Source organism: Vigna unguiculata, chromosome 7 (genome assembly GCF_004118075.2).
Source record: "Vigna unguiculata cultivar IT97K-499-35 chromosome 7, ASM411807v1, whole genome shotgun sequence".
NCBI lineage: Eukaryota > Viridiplantae > Streptophyta > Magnoliopsida > Fabales > Fabaceae > Vigna > Vigna unguiculata.
This window is the reverse complement of record NC_040285.1, coordinates 7,681,546-7,702,665: the sequence shown is the minus strand read 5'-3', so window position 1 is coordinate 7,702,665 and position 21,120 is coordinate 7,681,546. Positions and strand designations below refer to the sequence as shown.

The window sequence follows — 21,120 nt, the reverse complement described above, 5'->3', positions numbered from 1 at the left end:
TAAAACCTAAGTATTTATCATTTTCAAACATAAATGATATAATAGCAAGATATTAGCTTCCCTTACATGGTATTTTGCTTAAACAACTCTATAAATGTCAAACGTCAAACGTCTCTAACTCCACAAGATGTTATATCTATACATAGAAACATCACAAGAACGATCAAGACATACCATTATGATCATTAATCAGCAAAGACTCATACTGATAAATAAAATGACACATGCAAGCATTAGAGGACTTACATGCAACAAAAAGCAGAAAAGACCAAAAAATAGAGGGAAAACTTAACTTACACAAATGGAGAAACTGGTTGGTCCAAATTGAAGAGCTCACCGAGAGGATCAATCTTACGATCTCAGTTCTTCAATTAGACGACCAGAAAAACAGAACTCTTAGAGAAAAGTCAGAGAGCTATAGAAAAGTGGTTTCTAGAGAGATTGTGTGTTTTAAAATAATGAAACTCGTTTATAACAATTCTATTTATACTAAAACCTTTTAATATTAAAATAATCGAGTCTCACTATTTTAAACTAGGGATGGCAACAGGGCGGGGCGGGACGGGTTTCGCTATCACATACCCATCCCCGTAGAAAAAAATTCATCCCTATCTCCAATATAGGTTGGATGGTGATAAAAAAATATTCATGACAATTACATTAAATCTTTATATTGTAGTAAATAAAATTTATTTATACAATTATACTGAAAAAGAAAATTAAAGTATGATTAATAATGAGTTAGAAAATAAAAAATAATTAGATAAAATATATCAAAATAGTATTTTACATGATGAAAATAAACAACAAATGAAAATATTAAAAAATTAACAAATGTGTGTCTTATAAACAATTTGAGAGACTATTGAAAGAAATCGTACAAAGAAAAGCAAATGTATAATTAAGAGTGTGATAAGATAAAAAAATACCTTAGAGATGTAAGCAAACATTTCAAATATCAACTTATAAACTATATGGTTGAGAAAGAATGAAAATTGTTTTAGCGAAATAAAAGAGTTCTTTAAATGAAATAAAAATGAATAATAATAAGTAAAGATTTTTTTTTATTACCTAGTAAATGAAAGATTTAGACTATTAAACACTTAAATTGAGAGTATTAAACATTTTCATGTGAAAGAAAAATATACAATAAATAAAAATATTAAAAAATAATAGAAATATTCAAATGTAAGACATAAAAAAATTTTAATTGACATACATCATTTTGACATAATTACATAAAGGTTATGATAAGATGAAAAATATATTGAAGATGCGAATGAGTTTCATGACAAACCAAATAATTAGAAGAAATAAAATATATATATATATATATATATATATATTATTTCTTCTAATTATTTGGTTTGTCATGAAACTCATTCGCATCTCCAATATATTTTTCAATTGTGAATATTTTAATAATTTAAACGAAGACGGGTATTATGGCGGGAATATGTATATCCCCATATTCATCCTCATACCTAATTGAAAAAATCGAGAATTCTCTCTCAAAACAGGGACAGGTTCGGACAATACCCACATGGACAGATTTATTTGTCATCTCTATTTTAAACCACTATCACTCTTAAAATACCATTTTCTAGGATTTTACATTAAATTTTAGTTTAATTAACTTAAATTGATAAGTTTGTCTGTCATTTTCGTAGATAACGTATTCTGTGGATTTGTAATTAGTTATCTTTCGTGTGCCTTTAATTATCAGATATTAACCGTAATGAGAGCAGAAGAAACAGTACAATCCCTAAATTTTTAAGAGATTATGTATTCACTGTTTTTCTTCAAAGACCAGATTATAGGCGTCGGTGATTATTTTCAAGATGTTGATGTTTATTCGAAAATAACATATATTCAACCTTCGTTTGGAAACACAATATAGCACTATAGAATATTATGAATATTCTTTTGAGGCCATTCAAATATTAGTTTGACTTAGCGTGATTTAAACAGCCCCGTTGTTTGAATTAAATAGCCATGAAAATATTGCTATTATCTATTTAAAATTAAGTCATGTTCAGTGTTTGTACCAACATGCATTAAAATATTAAAATGAATCACTTCAATTTCAGGTTGGTGCTAGAAAAAGCTTTGCTTCCTCTTGACATAAAGTGCTTAACTTTTTTTCTTCCACAACCAAGAAAAGAGGAGCATCAAGGAAATCAAATAATGAACCACACTCTTTTCATCAAACCCTCAAAAGTTTGCAAATTAAAATTAATCATTTTTCATTCGGGGGTTAGATATATGAGCACAAAAAGTTACATATAGACTAAATTCACACACTCCATGCCTTAGTGTTCCACAGCTCAACATCACACAGAAAATTGTGGACCATTGGATTTCAAAATGTTTAAAAAAAATTATATTTAATTAAAGATGTCTACAATAACCATAACCACTAAAACTTTGCAAAATTCATATTTCATGTAAATTTTGTTTAAAATTTCTTTTGTAAAAATTTATAAATTTTGTTATGAAAAAAATTTTGTAGGAAATTGCTCCCAATTTATTTATAAAATAATTTGTAAAACACTTTTCACAATAAATTTTGTAAAAAATATTTACAAATTTTATAATTTTGTAGGAAATAATTATCTACGAAAGAATTACTTGCCAATTAAGATTCTTAGAAAAAGTAGTAAAAAAAGTCTTTTCTTGCAAATTTTTTTAATAAATTTGCACAAAAATCCCATGTAGTATGAGAATTTTTAATAGTGATATATATATATATATATATATATATATATATATATATATATTAATCAATGAAAAAAAATACTAACATATTGATATCAGAAAATTTCTACATAATATATAATAAAAAAATTAATACTTAAATTATATCATGTGGAATAACATGTCACTGGTCAGAGCAGTACTGAAATTGAACTCTAAAAATGTATTGGATACCAACATTGTGGAAAGAAAAAAAGTGGTTGAGAGAAGAGACTCATTTAAGTTAATCAGTCAAATTTTGGGGATATAGATTAGTTATTAACAAAGAGTCATGGAACTTGGTATCAATAATACCAATAACATACAAGTTTAAAAAAATTATATCATGTGTGGATATAAAGGTAATCTTTAAGATTGATTTTACATGAATATATTAATCAATGAAAAAAAAGAGTTGGAGAAGGGGATATTTTAGTCAACCTACTTTACAGTACCTAATAACCAAAAAATTGACATTTATGAGAGTAGCTAGGCACCGAGAGTTAGTATATTCAAACTTAATAGATTAATAGAATATTGTCAAAAGCATCATTGCAAGTAAATGTATACTGGTTTTACATTACATAGTTCATACTCTATACCTATTTAACATCAATACAATGATATTTTTATTTTAAAATATAAAATAAATTAAGATGAATCAAGTAGAAAATTAAAATATTAATATTTTATTAAGTGCTAGAAAGTATAAAGGTTTATAATTTTCATATATGTACATACTATCTTAAGAAATATTAATGGTATTAGCTCCATCATGTTTACTTAAAGTAGCATCAAAATTGAGAAGTGTAACTAATGGCTATGTTATAGTGATATGATTTTATTTATAATAAGTTATTAATATATCAAAATCAATAAAAATAGTTTATTGCATTGATGATGGATTATGAAAAAAAAAATCCTTTCTTGGTCGGCCATAAAAAGAAAAAAAAGAAAAACTCTAGTTTTCATTATTTGTCCTTCAAAATTGGAGTTTTCAAAATTCAAACGTCCTCCAAGATCAAATTGAGATATATACATAATGGCTATAGTTGCTCACACCTAGCATATTATATATAAATTAATCTTGCGCATGCTATTGCCTCATTCATATGTATACTTCATTTAAAAGTCAAAGTGGAAATATAGGGTTTGAGGAGCGAAGACACGTAATGCTGTCGGATACAACATAGAAGTAGCATAAATCATTTTCAAATGCCACACAAATAAATAATAAAAGTTTTCAAATGGTTATTTAAATGGTATTTTTTTTTTCAAATTAACCCTTAAACTTTACTTTGAAAACTAAATTTTAATTCCTTGAATGAATAGCACTTGAGTTACTTGAATAATGTTGCTACATTAAAGAGAGAAAGAAATTGGTAGTTTGGGCTCCAAGCTCATCTAGACCAAAATAATAGAGCAAAAGTACATCATTTTTGTACTCCTAAAGGTAATAATAAAGTAGCAGTGAGTCATTAATAAAAATAAGAAACAAAAATTCTCATTCATATATAGCATGAATGATTATTTGTTGTTGTGTTAACATATGTAGAACTCCACCTCCACTTTGATTGTATGGTACTATAAAGATGCAACAGGGACCATGATTTCAGATCTCAAGAATCAAGAACCACAACAAAACATACACATTACTTCTCTTTTCCCTTTTGCAGAACAGACCAAGAAAAAGAAAAAGAAGAGAAAAGAAAAGTCTCATCTTTTTCTTTAGAGAAATCGACAACAGCAATCATTCACACAACCATTCCCTACCTTTAATCATCATATATATTCCCTCTGTCCTAATCATGCCATTGCCACATCAAAATGCTTCAAATTTTGTCCCATCAAAATCTTTATTCTAATTTTAAAACACTAACGTTGTTTCAATTTGTTTCCACTTCCCGCGTCCAAGGATTCATCCCATGATGATGAAGCATCACCATGTCATCTTCCTGCTCTTTTTATTTTTCTTACCGTTTTTCACCTTCAGTCTCCACCACAATGATACTCATGCACTCACCCTCTTCCGCCGCCAAAGCGACCTTCACGGCTACCTTCTTTCCAACTGGACCGCCGGAGACGCCTGCGCCGCCGCCTGGCGCGGCGTCCTCTGCTCCCCGAACGGCCGCGTCACCGCCCTCTCCCTGCCTTCCCTCAACCTCCGCGGCACCCTCGACCCTCTCACTCCCCTCACCCACCTACGCCTCCTTGACCTCCACGACAATCGCTTGAACGGCACCGTTTCGTCGCTCCTCTCCAACTGCACCAACATCCAACTGCTCTACCTCGCCGGCAACGACTTCTCCGGCGAGATCCAGCCGGAGATATCCTCCCTCAAATCCCTTATCCGCCTCGACCTCTCCGACAACAACATTCGCGGCAAGGTTGACTTCCTCTCCAACTTAACACAACTAATCACACTGAGACTCCAGAACAACCTTCTCTCCGGTGAAATCCCTGACCTATCTGCCTCCATGCAAAACCTCACAGAAGTCAACATGACAAACAATGCCTTCTACGGTCGTTTACCAAACCCCATGCTGAAGAAATTCGGTGTCACGGCCTTCTCGGGTAACGAGGGTTTATGTGGTGCAACGCCGTTACCTGTGTGTTCCTTCACCACGAACCCTCCTAACGATAATGAGAATAACAATGAAAACGAACCGTCCCAGACAGTTCCTTCAAACCCCAGTTCCTTCCCGGAAACCAGCATAATAGCTCGACCGGGGAAGGAGCGTCATAAGGGTTTAAGCCCCGGTGCCATTGTGGCAATTGTTGTGGGGAATTGTGTGGCGTTGCTTGTGATGACATCATTTCTCGTGGCGCATTGTTGCGCGAGGGGGAGAGGGTCTAGTTTGGTGGGGAGTGGGGAGAGTTATGGGAAGAGGAAGAGTGGGAGCAGTTACAATGGGAGTGAGAAGAAGGTGTATGGAAGTGGTGGTGGTGAGAGTGATGGGACTACTGGGACTGATAGGAGTAGGCTTGTGTTTTTTGATCGGAGGAGTGAGTTCGAGTTGGAGGATCTGCTGCGAGCCTCGGCGGAGATGCTTGGGAAGGGTAGTTTGGGGACGGTTTATAGGGCAGTGCTTGATGATGGGTGCACCGTGGCGGTGAAGAGGCTGAAGGATGCCAACCCTTGCCCCAGGCATGAGTTTGAGCAGTACATGGATGTGATTGGGAAGCTTAAGCACCCCAATGTTGTGAGACTCAAAGCCTATTACTATGCCAAGGAGGAAAAGCTTCTTGTCTATGACTATCTCTCTAATGGAAGCTTGCATGCTCTTCTTCATGGTCAGTCACTCTTCTTGCTAATCACTTTCTTCCTTTATCTTTATTCTTTGCATTTATCACGGAAAGTGATTGAGCTAAACAAACTTCAGATACCTCTGCGTTGCAGCAAAAGAAACTTATACGAGTGTAATTTAGGTGAAAATGAAATTTGACAGTTTAAGGTGATTTAAATTTTGTTTTTGTGGATACCGATGATAGGGAACCGTGGTCCGGGGAGGATTCCATTGGATTGGACTACAAGAATAAGCCTGGTGTTGGGAGCAGCAAGAGGTCTTGCGAAGATCCACGCAGAGTACAGTGCAGCCAAAGTGCCTCACGGGAACGTGAAATCTTCGAACGTGCTTCTGGACAAGAACGGCGTGGCCTGCATCTCGGACTTCGGGCTATCACTCCTGTTGAACCCGGTTCACGCCATTGCACGATTGGGAGGGTACAGGGCCCCCGAACAGGAACAGCACAAGAGGTTGTCTCAGCAGGCTGACGTGTACAGCTTCGGGGTGTTGCTGTTGGAAGTTCTCACAGGAAGAGCTCCTTCGTCGCAGTACCCTTCACCGGCTCGTCCCAGAATGGAGGAAGAGGAACAGGCGGTGGTGGACCTTCCGAAATGGGTTCGCTCCGTCGTGAAGGAAGAGTGGACCGCAGAGGTGTTTGACCAGGAGCTTTTGCGCTACAAGAACATCGAGGAAGAGCTTGTGTCCATGCTGCATGTGGGGTTGGCCTGTGTGGTGGCGCAGCCGGAGAAGAGGCCAACTATGGAAGAAGTTGTGAAGATGGTTGAGGAGATCAGGGTGGAGCAATCGCCTCTTGGGGAGGACTATGATGAATCGCGCAATTCGCTTTCACCTTCCATTCCCACCACTGAAGATGGTCTAGCTTAGGAGTGATGTTCAAATCTTATTGTACGGTATATACAAGATTGATTAATGTCATATGCTACTTACTTTCACTGCAGTGATTAGCTCCTCTTTCTGGTTGCACTGTCTCAGTGCACATTACCTTTTGCTGTTTTATAAGTGTTCTTTGTAAAATTTGTGAGTTCTGTGGAATTCCATTGTTGAACGTGACACAAATCTGAATTATCGATGCTCTTAATAACTATTGTCTTGTTGAATTGTATAATGTTGTACATCTGGAGTTTGCATCAGTGGATATTGGTACAGTTCAATCGCATTTCTTGAAAGCAACGTGAATCCGCAACTATTAATCTTGTAACACTTGAATGGTATTGTCATGAATTAAATCTCATGCGACCCTGAAATCATGGAATCGTGTTAAGGAAACCAATGAGAATAAAATTGCGCCAAATGCCACGCATGCGACACACTGTTTCGAAGGAAGCTCGTGATGAATGAACCGCGTGCCAGAAATAAAGATTGCAGCTTACAAATAATGAATGAGTACATCTTAAAAATTAAAAATATTAAACATGCGAATTCAAACCTCAAGATTCCACGTTTCATGGTGAAATCATATATAGTATTCAAGCAACGAAAGCCTTGAACTATTTCTTGAAAATCTCATTTTAATTATAAAATGAAATAGCTCTATCTAAATAAAGCTATTGGGCATGCTAAGGAAGCGTGTGAATTCAAATTTTGCAGTCTACATCCTTCTTTCAAGAGCTTATCCCCAAGGGATAGGTGCTCCGTGAACCAAAATAAAAGTTGTTTATATCTCTTCTCTTTATTTTTCATCTTTTGACACAAGGGGAAATTATTAGTACTGTTGCAATAATAAATAAAGTTGAATTACTCTGCATCTGTTTACATCGGCTATAAAGGGGGACTACTGCTAATTCATTACTACTATTCTACAATTCACCTAGGAATAATATACAAAAACATTCTCTCTTTTTTTTCTTTTTTTTTTTTACAGAAGCTTATTAAAATTACAACCACCACCTAAAATTAGTGAAAGGGAATTTGTGATTACAGTTCCAAAGTACGATTTCTACAATCTTGCCACAGAATCTGTCTGGATTTGATATTTTCTTCTTAAAAAATCTTAGCCATGGCAAAGATCCCACTCAACTTGATGTCGACAGTGTGGCTAACAATAATTGAATAAGCTGAATTAACTGTTAGCTTACTGCTCCAGTTTGATCAATTAGTGTGCCAACTTGTTCTCCACATAAAGCTTTAGAGATGTTCCCAGGCTCCAGTAGATTAAAAACCACGACTGTATAAGAAAATGGCCAAAGAAAATTGTCAAATAAAATCTGTTAATAAAATGACCACTTTATAGAAAACTTCAATGCATATTCATAAACCTGAACATAAAAGCAAATATATTAACTATAGGAGGAAAACCACGAAAGGAACAACAGTTTTTCTTGAAGAGACAGTATCTAGTAGAGATTAAGTATGCAACAGGTACAATTTTGGAACCCATTGTCTGTGCAAGAACCAAAGGCACTAAAACCTGAAACATGTTCATAAAGAGATCAAATGCAACAACTTACTAACCAGGAATGGCATTTTCCTTGCAGAAACTCAGCGCTGACGCATCCATAGAAGTGATTCCTCTTGACCCCAGCTCTCTGAAGGATATGTGCTCAAAAGTGAAATTGTTATCTCGTGAGTTGCAGTCATACACACCGTCTACATTGGTACCCTTGAGGACTGCTTCAGCATTAACTGCAAGGTTGAAGGAGATATATGCTGATGATAGCAAAACCAAAAACCCAAAACAAATGTGCATGCGTTGTCCCTTTGCATAAACTACAGATAACGCAGAAAAATAGGTAATTAGACATTTAATTTAAAAACAAAGGAGAACAGCATACTCTCAGAAGCACGAAGAGCTGCAGCTATGTCAGTTGAGAAAAGTGGATTGCCAGCACCAAAACTGATGCCACCAAATATAATAACTCTTCCTTTCTCAAGATGTCTTATAGCCCGCTGCCTATTGTATAGTTCAGCAAACTCCTGCATGGCAATTGAAGTTTGTACACGAGTCTGAACACCCATCTTCTCTAGAGTCGATTGGAGCAATATTGAATTCATCACTGTTGCCATCATGCTGGCAAATTGAAGTTCAAGAAAACCGTACTTATTCAGGTCAGTATTTTTAAGAAAAGTATAAACAACAGTAAATCACTTCTAAAGCTAATGTATTAACCAGAACAATTAAAAATATCTCATGGCAGCGTATGTACCTAAGCAACAAAGTGATGGCCACTACCCAGGTGCAAGGCATCAATAAGATACTTGCCAGAGCGTAATGGAATGTCTCAAAGTTAAAGCATCAAAAGACATGTTTTTCAATAAAAAGAAACAGAGAAATCAAAGATAAGAATAACATAAGTTGGAAGCTTAAACTGTTACAACAGAAATAATCGTTAAGCATATTTCAATATAAATTCATTCATCGCAGATCAAAACTTCACCATATTTGAATATGGGACTAAATGTGAAAGGTCGGAAGTGCAACTCTAAGGGGGAAATGGGTTTATACAGTCGGCAGAGGCACATACAGTTAAGAATGATAAGTATCATCACAGAAGAAACTGAATAAAAAATTTCTCATGGTGAGTCTAACCTAGCCCCATTCAGATCTTCAAATATCAGATCTCCAATTTAGATTTCTATAATGACAAAAATATTTGTCCTCTAACATTTGTAGCCTTATGACCTGGGTAAGGTATGTGCCCTACATTGACAACCAATACCCGATACTAGTAAGTCAAAGTTCAGTTCACAGATGTGGCCTTCTCCTCCAGCTCTACCCCTAAGGTACTTTCTATACCACTTCACAAACATATTTTCTTTGGTTGGGATTGTCTATTTTTTATCAGGATATGGATGGTTGCACAGATACCTAAATCTATTTTCAATTTATTTTCTTTGGTATTGAACTCTAGTAAAATTACAGTGGTGCAAATAGAACTTGCATTAAAATTTGGTGATTAACCTTACCCAACTTGGTATGCAGTACATCTTTCTAAACCTGTTGCATTTACCCATGCATCTCCAGAGAAGAAATTACATCCTCCAACAACAATCGCAACCTGAAATATCAGAAGCTGCTTCAGCTAAACTGAAAGGGTAGCAGAACGATAGACTTCAGAGAACAATGAAGAGAACTGATACCTCAACACCAAGGCGGGAAGCTATGGCAACTTCTCTTGAAACTAACATAGCCACCTGATAATTAATTTAAATTTGAACAAACAAATGTATAAGTATTGTCACAAGATCTAGATATGAATTAGTACACAGTAAAGAACTTAGGTCATGAGTCAAATAATATTATAAAACTTCCCACATAGAGTAACCAAACCACAAACCTTAGGGTCCATGTTGCAGGTATCAGATCCAGTGAGAGCTGCTCCACTAATTTTGAAGACTACCCTCCGCCATCTAAGGTTTGTCAGTGCTTTTGACCTAATGCTATTCGCTTGACCTGTGCTGGGTGTTGCCACTCCATATCTAACACAAAGCAGGGGAAAGCTCAACACTCACTAGTCATTATCACAAAAAAAATGAAAAGAAAAGGGAAAAACAATTCATTTTGAATGAGATTCAACAGAAAAAATCCCATCATAGTAACACCACCGCATTATAAATTGGAAATGTCATCCCCGTATGATTTCTGATTCAGAAGTGTGTGAGTGAAGATAGCATTAGCTTATTTGCAACAACACTGAAGATAACTTCAAACAAAACTTGAGTTACCAACGGACACTACATCGAGACAATAACACAATACAGTAACTAAAGTAACGCCATGACCATTTTAAGTTTCCATGTGATTTCTAAACTAAAAGCGTATCAGTAACACTTGTTAAAATGCAGCAATACCTCCAAAGTTCTGATTCAATTCAAACAACAACCATATTTATTACAAGAACCAATTCTAAAGTCTAGTCCACGAAAAAAATGAAAAAAAAAAAAACTACTTGATGTAAAAGCAAACATTCTACATTCTACTAACTATAACATCTGCATAGTTGTACCGCAAAGTAATATCATAAAGCTATACAATATTCCAGTCTTCAAGCATCTCGGTTAAACTAAGTATTTATGATGCAGCCAACAAACAGATTCGGGCACTAGAGTACCAAACCAAATCAGAAAACAAACAAAAAAAAAAAGAAACAAAGCCTATGGTGAATATAATAAGGCAATAACTATCAACATGAACTACTAATACTCGTTAGCAAAAGCAGTGACACAACTATTAAATATTTCTGCGCTGCATGCTGAATAGAATACCTCTTCGATTGTCTGGGCGAAGTTCCGGCAGAAACAACCGCTTTATCCTCATCTGAGAATTTGGCTGGAAGAGAATTCCCGACGATCTGCTCCAATTGTTTGAACCAAGGCCAGTGACTGGTAGAAATGCAGCCACTGCTCATTCTTTGTCGCTCCAATTTGTACCTCTTTTTTAGGTTATCTACCTTGTTCTTACACTGTTCCACGCTTTTCGATTGGTTCTCGCACCGTTCGCTCACCACAAACGCAACCTCCTCCCAATCCCTTCCTCTCAGGTTTCCCCGATTCAGCTGTGTGAACTTCTCCGTGTACGCCTCGAGGAGGCACACGATGGCCGTGTCGCTCCACTCCTCCCTGTCCTTCCGGTACTCCGCGCTACCTGCACTCGACTGCGGAGCCTTAGATCTCTTGTTGAATCCGTACGACGTGGCTCCCTCGCCGATCTCTTCCCGGTCCTTGCGCTTCTCGCTACCACCGTCGTCGTCGAAGGGGTTTCCATAGTCGTCGGCGTCGTCGGCAACGGATTTGGGTGGGACAGGAGCGACGGCGACGGCGGAGGGGGAGAAGTGGTGGTGCGGGGCGTAAGGTTGGTGGAGGTGGTGGTTATCGTCACGGAGTAGAGAGAAGTCGTCGTCGTCGTCGCAAGAGGCCATAACGGTGAGGGAGGACGTTACGGCGTCGTCGGGGACGTTAGGGAAAGAGAATGGAGCGTTGAGAGAAGGTGTGTGTGGGAGGGTTTGACGGAGCGTGCCTTCCGTGAGTGGGTCTGGTATCTGCCGTCACGCGGGTGACGGTCCCGTTAAGTGCCAAGAGCGAGTGCATTACACGCACTTTTACTAGTCCTGGAGTGGGGGGAATTTGGATCAACTGGTGACAGGCCATGTTTATCCAACCCAAATCTTTGTTTGGGCCAAATTCATAAGTTTGGTACGAAAGTTAAATATATTTCTAAATAAATAAACATTTTTAATTCATTTAATAATTATTGTTCTCAGTTTTACTTCTTCTATTAAAATATATATAATCTTCATAAATTCTAAAAAATGTTTATAATCCTTATAAATTATAAAATACTCTTTTCTAAGGTTAAAATCATTACAAAAATAAGATTAACAAGTTAATAATGTTATTTTATCACGCTTTTATTAACGAATATGTATTTTGGTTGTGTTTTTACAGTTTATCAATTAGTATTTAGTTTATCGGTTTTATTAATGAATATTATATTTCAAAATATAAAATTTAATAAGTGTTTTAAAAAGTTAAAAAGAAAAGTGTTATTTACTTCAACTCTTTAACAAGGTGAAAATATTAAATGTAAAAAAGTAAAAGCGGCAATTATAGTACATGAGGACATTAAAAACATTAATAACTCCGTATTAGACAACCAATCAAGACTATAAAATTGTACGATAAACTGTAAGATGGTATTGGTTTTGTAAAGTGATGATGTATATATAATATGCTTATTTCTCTATTTGAGTAAACATTCAGTGTTTATGAGTAGAGATGTTAAAATTAAAATGAGATAGATGTGAGTTAATTTGGCTCACTACAGGATTTGAATTGGGTCAGGTTTTGAAAGTTTAATTTTTTTTGTTGATTACGGATCTAAACAAGTTCATCTCACTTAATCTATGGGTTATATGTATTGTATAAATTCAATTGTTTTGTTATGTTTGTTATTTTGTATAATTGTTTACAATGGTCAGCTTAATTTAGTTAATTGTCCCTGAGTTGTTTACATTAACACTTATATAAAACACCTTTATGTCAATAATGAGAAATTGCTCTATTTCTCAATTCCTACTTTCTCTCTTTCTCTGTGTAATCTTTCCAGACTAACAGTGGTATCGAGAACGACAGGTTCTTAGGAGGACCGTGTGTTGTGGTTAGTATTAGAAAGAAACCACCAAGGAGAAGCTTGTTGCGTGTGAAGCTACTTCCATGGTTGTTGGAGGATTGGTTCCTGGAAATCTACCAAGTTTGATGGAAAGAATAATGATGATTGGTGCGTAAAAATGGAAACGGATTTGGGCTTCCAAGAAGTGGATGAAATTGTAAAGAAAGGGTTTCAAGAACCTTCCAAGGATGCAACAGATGAGGTGAAAAATGCTTACAAGGAGAAAAGACGATTGGATTGTAAAGCCAAAGTGCATCTGCATTAGTGTGTCAGCGACCATTTTCCAGAAAATATCCAAGGCCGCTACATTGAAGGAGACATGGGACATTTTGACGAATGTGTATGGGAATTATGAAAAGATCAAGAAGGTCAAGCTACAATCCTTGCAGAGACAGTATGACATGAACTAGATCATTTCCAAATGTAATGGATGCTAAAGATGTTAAAATTGTCATATTAATTTATTAGGCTGTTAATCTAATCAATTAGGCTAAGTCTAGAGAGTGATCATTAATTTTGTTTTCATATTAATTGATTAGACCATTAATCTAATCAATTATGTTAATCTAATCAATTATGTTAAGTTCTGGAAGTGATCACTGATGATTCTGCAAACACATTAACTGATTAGGCTGTTAATCTAATCAATTAAATTAAGTCTAGAAATGAACATTAACACTACAATCAGGTTAATTGATTAGATAGATAACCTAATATATTAATTTTGTCAAAAAACTATTTAGCATACAAATTAAACCTCTACATCAATTCTCAATTAACGTTTTTTTTCTATCAACGATTAGAGAAAGATAAACTAGAGGGTTATTGGAGAGTTCATCATTGTTCTTCACCGTTTTTCAAGTTTCCATCGAGACTAAAAGAAGACTGAATTGGTTCTAAGGTTTTCCTTGCTTGGCCTAGGATCGTGATGTAAAATTCTGCATAATGTCCAGGTGGATTCGTTTCATATCTTTTTGGTATTGTTTTTCTGTATTTTTGTCACTATGTTAGTGACAAGATTAGGTATTTGCATGTAGCATTACCTTGGTTGAATTTCTTGAAGGGTTTTTCAATGTTTTGTATATCTATAGTGTATGTGTTATATAGGTGGATATTGTACTCCTAACTCTTGATGTTTTAGTGGATTTTCTATCTAGGGTTGCTAAAGACTTAATATATATTCATTAGAATCAAACCAGTATAAAATTTGGTGTGTCTTATGCTTTTCTTTCATCATCTTTTACTATCTTGTTAATTGAAAAGGTTAAAAACTATGCATTCTTGTATACACCATGTCAATTGATTAAATATCTTTTAAAAATTGTTTTAAAGTGAAAGAACAAACAACATTTTTAGAGAAACCAATTCACCCATATTGGTTGTAAAATATTGGCATAACTATTCTAGCAAAAATGAGAACAAACTATCCTTACATTATATAACTTTCACACATGTGATTAGATAAGAACCTAATTTATAAAAACTATGGGTGAGCAAAATGTCCCAAATCGACCTCGAATGAACCGATAAATTTTTTTGATGACGGTCAAGTTTCTATGGAGGCAAGTATAAATGGATAAACAAAAGCGGGTTAAATAGATATTAACGATCAGGTATGGATATGAAAAATAAAAATAGAAAAACCCGACTCGACCCATAACATTAAACTATCTTATTTTGTAAGATTGAAAACACTCCTTTTCTAACCCTAGTATTACCACCATCGTTGCCCTCTTTCGTTCACTTCATAACAAACCACTCTCTCATCTTTATTTCACATACAACAAAACCCCTAGTTCGTTGGTTGTTGTTGTACATTTCATGGTTGATTGAAGGTGTCTTTGTCTTCGCAAGCTAGTTCAGTGCCTTTGCTTCTATCTTAACCGGTGAATCTTCTCTTTCCTTGACATCCTTAGACCATTCGTTTGTCCTTACTCTCCCATCTTAATTTTGTTAGTCTTTTGTAAGAAAAAGAAAAAAAAAGTAGAAATTTCACTTTACTTTTTCTTTGACCTATTTTTATTCTTTTAACCAAATATCTTGTTTGAATTAGAGTGGGGAGGAAAGGGGAAAGAAAGGAGAAAATTAAATAAATGAAAGGTAATGTTGTTTTGATTAAGATAGAGCAAGTGAAAATTAATAAAAAAGCTATGATATATTTAATTGATGTTTAAAGGAGAAAAATTAAATTAAATTGAATTATATTATCAACAACCAAAATGTTCCTGCTTATATTTTAAGAAGATGAAATATAAACTTAAATTAAAAATATTAATTATAAAGTAATTAATTTTTTTAATGAAGATAATTTAAAAATAAATTAAATACGTATAAAAAATATTGTAAAGTGAATAGTTATGAAGTAATTAAATCTTTAAATAAAAATAATTTTAATTCACATAGTTTATTTTCTACATAACACATATAGTTTACTTACTTAAATTATTCACATCATTTTATCCTAATATTGCATAATGACTAAAATATAAATGATTGGATAAATAATATAAATAATTAAAAGGCTTAATAAAATTTTATTTTATGCTTATATACTTTTTAAATTATACAATAATATAAAATTATATTAATTATTTTTTCTTTATTTGACAGAGGGAATTTCATTTAATGCTTAAAAAATAAATATCAAACATAGTTCTTGCGTAGTAATTGTAGATTTGTATTATAAACTTAATAATAATAATAATAGTATTTTATTTTCTAAAATTATATAAAATTTATCCAAAAATCTAAACTTTTAAATTAAAAATTATAATTCTTTCGTGCTGAAAATAAAAATTAAATAAAGTATTAACTTCAATAAAAAAAAAACAATACTATTTAACAGGGAAAACAATGGGAGATTTTTTTTCCCATGTAGCACACTTTTTCCAAAATATTTCCCGGATAGCATACTGTGCATAATATTTACATTCATAGCACAGTTTTATTTTACTTTGAGAATTCGGTTTCCGGGCAACTGAATTCTAAATTCAATTTTGCAATATTTTTTCTTATACCAGTCTGAATTCGGTCCCAGGGACCCGAATTCTGTACTGGTTTTTTTTTTTTTAAATGATGGAAACATAAAGTTTTTTTAAAATAAATATAATTAATTTTTATTTTTGTTATCAATAAAATAGAAATAATTAAATAAATTATTTTAAATAATAGAATTATAAATGTGTTATTAGTTATTAGAAAAAATAATAATTTTATTTGTTTTTGAATTTGTTGATTTTAAAATTGATATAATTATTTTTTTTTAAAATAGATAAGAGTAAAAAAAATTAAAAAAATCGAATTAGTAATGTTTTATTAGTTATTTGAGGTGTTATTTGAAAAAATAGTAAAATAAAGAATAATTTATTGTGTTTATGAATTTGTAAATTAAAAAAATGAATTTGTATTGTATAGTAAGTGATTTTATGTGTAATTTCAAAATATAAAATTCAATTTAATTTTAAATTTTGTTTCATAATTTGTGAAGTATGAATTTTTTTTTTTAATATGTGTTAACAAAAATTGGAATTATAAGCTTCTTTTAATTTTGGATAATTGTTAAAAATTTTATATTTTAAACATTGTAAATTTGTCTAAATTAATTTAGAAATGAAGGAAATAATTAAAATAATTTAAAACGATTTTATTATTGTATATGAAATTAATTTTTTATATGTTTTTGGTTTATGTAAAATAAGTAAGAATAAAAGATAATAAGAAAAGATGTGCCATTGAATTGAATGAAGTTTATATTTATTGAAAACAAATCAAAGTACAACATAAACTAAGTGGTTTGATGCAAATCATGAAAGTAGAGGGTTATTAGGATAATGATTTCTTGTGTGTCCTTCAGTTCTACAATAGGAACACTTTCTTGATTGTCTTCCTTCCCTAATGTCCATCTCAGTCCTAATTCTACTTGATTTAGGACGACCCTTCTCAGTCCTTTTTGTGACAGGATGAGGCCAAACCTGTGGCCCTTGGTATGGTGGCCAATATTCTTCATGTCTTAACTCGCCAAATAAATTGCCATATACTTTGACGATGACATCCAACCTGTAATGTGGACTTATGTACATGCTGAAGTCGTGATGTGCATGCTTGCAAGCTGCAATAACATGTGAACATGGTAGATGTAGTTTTTGAAACTTTCCACAATCGCACCACCTTTCATCTAACCTGACTACAAATTTTCCTACCGGACGAACCTCTCTGGGATTGACCATCTCCTCCACTCTAAATCTTGTGGTATTTCTATCAAATTCAAGGACGTGGTGCGTGTTGGACTTGGAGTCTGCATCTTGTAGGAAGTTCGTCGCATATTCAGAATACACATGACCAGCACTAAGCATTGCAGTTATTTGTCTACCTCTTTTGGTAAAGTATGTGTTGCACCTGGTGTACGTGGCCAATACTATGGATGAAATTGGCAAATTTCTTGTCTTCTTCAAGACATAATTTATTGCTTCAGCCAAATTTGTTGTTACGTGACCCTACCTTCTTCCTTGATCATATGCAAGACACCATTGTTCCCTTGGGCCACTTCAACACACAATGGAGTACATGTCATGGTATACTTCAAACTCATTTTTATATTTATCAGTTCCACAAATGTTAAATGATCCTAGAATGCATCGTCAATCAACATCGACAAATGTCCCTCCACCACCACAAACTACGAATGACTTAAACACTCCTCCTCTACCACAAGGTATGGAGGGAACAAGGAATTCAGTTTCACCAAACTCAGAACTAGGCATACCAAGTATGTTTGCAACTTATGATGAAACTCCACCTTCTGCACAACCGTGGTTGCATACATATTCCCAAAGTCCAAATTTCTTTGAAGGTCTGCATCAGCCACAACAAGACTCAGTTTACTACGTCCACAATCCTTACACACAAGCATCATCATCTGCTGCAAATGATGATCATGAACCTGATGAGGAACATGAACGACAATCTTCACTGGTTGAAGAACCTAGACCTGAAGTGCATAGGAGGAACCCCACCAGAAACAGGCGTCGACCTCGGTGTGGAACTAGACACCACTACGGTGATTAAAAGGACAAATATGTACTTTAATATTGTATTACATATGTATTAGGTCGTATTTATGTGTTTGTAAGAGTTTGCCATGTTTAACACAAATTCGCATATCAGTAATGCAAGAACTTAATCATTCCAAATCACTACAAGAAAAACCATTATTACCGACGGTCAAAATCTGTCGATAATGGCCAAAATCTGTCGCTAAATCAACATTACCGACGGATCATCGACAGTCAAAAATTCGTCAGTAAAATGCTTGTCTGTAAAATTTTACCGACGAAAATCATGTTCTGTCGGTAATTACCGACGGATAAATCCGTCGATAAATTTGTCGGTAATTATCGACAAAAAAATCCGTCGGTAAATCTGTCAGTAATTACCGACGGAAAAATCCGTCGTTAATTATCGACCAAAATATCCGTCGGTAATTACCAAAAATCCGTCGGTAAATTTGTTACACTATTCATCTTCTTCTTCCTACCTCTTTCAATTTTTCTTTTCGTTTTTTTTTCGTGGTCGCCGTCCCCGTCGCCGTCAATGTTGTCGTCGCCGTCGCCATCGTCGTCGCCCCTGCCACCATCGTCGTCGCCGCCACCGTCGTCTTCTTCTTCCTCTTTCTTCTTCTTCTTCTCCTTCATCTTCTCCTTCTTCCTCTTCTTCTTCTCCTTCTTCCTCTCTTCTTCTTCTTCTTCTCCTTCTTTTCTTCTCCTTCTTCTTCTCTTTCTCCTTCTTTTTCTTCTTCTTCTCCTTCTTCTCTTCTTCTTCTTCTTCTCCTTCTTTTTCTTCTTTTCTTCTTCTCCTCGTCTTCTTATAAGGTCAGATTTGGGCGGGAAAATTCCCGCTTCTTTTACCAACGGATAATTTCGTCGGTAATTTCATCGATAAAAAAAAATTTAAATTATCGACGGATTTTACCGACGGATTTTGAGTTATGTAAGTATCGATGGATTTACCGACGGAAAAATCCGTTGGTAATTCAAATTTGGCGAGAAATTTTCCGCTTCTTTATCGACGGATTTTTCCGTCTGTAAATCCGTCGGTAATTGAAATTTGGGCGAGAAATTTTCCGCTTCTTTTATCGACGGAAAAATCCGTCGGTAATTTTGTCGGTAAAAAAAATTTGAATTATCGACTGATTTTACCGACAGATTTTTTTGTCGGTAAATGAAAATTTTTTTTACCGACGAATTTTTCCGTCGGTAATTAAAATTTGAGAATCCGTCGATAAAATTCGTCGGTAATTCAAATTTACCGACAGAAGTATATCCGTCGGTAAAATTTCGTCGGTAATTTCAATTTTTTTTTGTAGTGAAATGCTTCATTACTAAATAGTGAACAACAACTTCTTTAGATAAAGTGAACAAGTTCAACCATCTTAAAGTACAATGTTAAAACATATAAAAGAAAACTAAATATGAAAAAAGTTGTCACACTTCTCAAGGCATGAAAGTGCCACTATTGAAGTTCATGTGCAAAACATTGCACTTGGGTTACCATTTACTAAGTCACGGGTTGACACATAGGGAATGAATTCATATGTTGTTAATTAAATTACAAAAATTTTATTCCTTAACTCACCAACATATACTCCTCACTGGTAATGACGAGAGTGAAGATTGAAATAAGTTTTGTACATCATTTCACACATGTTCAAAATGTATACCACAAGTTAGCACTTATGTAGCAATGGGTAACCAAAAATACTACACACTGGTAGTGAAGAAGAAATATATACACCTTTATTTTCCTTTTCCAAACAACAAATAGGGGCAAACTAGACTCACTTGAAGGAATATGAGTATGAAGATTTAACTTTATCATATGAACTCAAGGCATGAAAGTGCCACTATTGAAGTTATTGAAGACAGAAAAAATTCATGTGCAAAACATTGCACCTGGGTTACCATTTATTAAGTCACGGGTTGGCACATAGGGAATGAATTCATATGTTGTTAATTAAATTACAAAAATTTTATTCCTTGACTCACCAACATATACTCACCACTGATAATGAAGAGAGTGAAAATTGAAATAAGTTTTGTACATCCTTTCACACATGTTCAAAATGTATACCATAGGTTAGCACTTATGTAGCCATGGGTAACCAAAAATATTGCACAGTGGTTTCACACATCCTTTCACACTTTCTGCTTTTTCCCTTCCAATTTGCATTTCCACCTTTTGTTTTTTCTCTTTTTGCTTGCTTCCAAAGAAAACCAACGTGAAAATTAAAAAAAATTAAAAAAAAAATAGAAAGTGACAATAAAACGTCAAGTTGTGAGTGAAGTTCTCAATAAATGGATGTTAATATATCATTTTCCTTAAACTTAATACCTACTATAAATTCTAACAATAAATTTTACATTATTTATTTTTGTGTAAAAATAAATATTTTATCAATAAAATTCTTATAAACAAATCAAAATATAAAGATATAAATAAAAAATAATTCGTACTTCAAACAAATTTTTTAATTTAAAATATTTAATAAACATTAAAAAATAAATAATACAACACCGCATTAAACATTATATATTAAATAATTTATTTAATTATTTCTATTTTATTAATAACAAAAATAAAAATTAATTATATTTATTTTAAAAAAACTTTATGTTTTCATCATTTAAAAAAAAAACAGTACAGAATTCGGGTCCCTAGGACCGAATTCATACTGGTATAAGAAAAAAAAATTGCAAAATTGAATTTAGAATTCAGTTGTCCGGAAACCGAATTCTCAACGAAAAATAAAACTGTGCTATGCATGTAAATATTGTGCACAGTATGCTATCCAGGGAATATTTTGGAAAAAGTGTGCTACATGGGAAAAAATCAGAAAGAAAGAGATATAAGCTAATTTTGGGGGAACAATCTTTCTTTTACTTTTTCTTTCTTCTTCCCGCAATTGTGAAATTTGTC

General features: G+C 33.9%; 3 protein-coding genes across 3 annotated transcripts; 1 reads left to right on the top strand and 2 right to left on the bottom strand.

Moving 5' to 3' along the window:
* The first annotated feature begins 4,284 nt into the window (after window positions 1–4,284).
* Window positions 4,285–7,146, top strand: LOC114191684 (leucine-rich repeat receptor-like protein kinase PXC1). Its single transcript, XM_028081029.1, has 2 exons — window positions 4,285–6,030; window positions 6,229–7,146. The coding sequence occupies exons 1-2, from the start codon at window positions 4,662–4,664 to the stop codon at window positions 6,906–6,908; spliced, it is 2,049 nt and encodes a 682-aa protein (XP_027936830.1). The 5' UTR covers window positions 4,285–4,661; the 3' UTR covers window positions 6,909–7,146.
* A 597-nt stretch (window positions 7,147–7,743) lies between these two features.
* Window positions 7,744–12,125, bottom strand: LOC114191776 (uridylate kinase). The gene is made up of 7 exons (XM_028081162.1): window positions 11,247–12,125; window positions 10,319–10,460; window positions 10,122–10,175; window positions 9,948–10,039; window positions 8,816–9,051; window positions 8,496–8,666; window positions 7,744–8,208 (listed from the first exon to the last, which is right to left on the bottom strand). The coding sequence occupies exons 1-7, from the start codon at window positions 11,897–11,899 to the stop codon at window positions 8,111–8,113; spliced, it is 1,446 nt and encodes a 481-aa protein (XP_027936963.1). The 5' UTR covers window positions 11,900–12,125; the 3' UTR covers window positions 7,744–8,110.
* Window positions 12,126–16,952: 4,827 nt separating this feature from the next.
* LOC114190441 lies at window positions 16,953–17,501 on the bottom strand. Its single transcript, XM_028079326.1, has one exon. It carries the CDS (start codon window positions 17,499–17,501, stop codon window positions 16,953–16,955), a length of 549 nt encoding a protein of 182 aa, XP_027935127.1.
* Window positions 17,502–21,120: the final 3,619 nt, after the last annotated feature.

Coding starts and splice junctions, on each gene's coding strand:
- LOC114191684 (XM_028081029.1), top strand. CDS start 4,662: ATGATGATGAAGCATCACCATGTCATCTTCCTGCTCTTTTTATTTTTC. Junction 6,031..6,228: donor CTTGCATGCTCTTCTTCATG/GTCAGTCACTCT, acceptor TACCGATGATAG/GGAACCGTGGTCCGGGGAGG.
- LOC114191776 (XM_028081162.1), bottom strand. CDS start 11,899: ATGGCCTCTTGCGACGACGACGACGACTTCTCTCTACTCCGTGACGAT. Junction 10,040..10,121: donor CTTCCCGCCTTGGTGTTGAG/GTATCAGTTCTC, acceptor CTGATATTTCAG/GTTGCGATTGTTGTTGGAGG. Junction 9,052..9,947: donor TGTACTGCATACCAAGTTGG/GTAAGGTTAATC, acceptor TCAATTTGCCAG/CATGATGGCAACAGTGATGA.
- LOC114190441 (XM_028079326.1), bottom strand. CDS start 17,501: ATGCTTAGTGCTGGTCATGTGTATTCTGAATATGCGACGAACTTCCTA.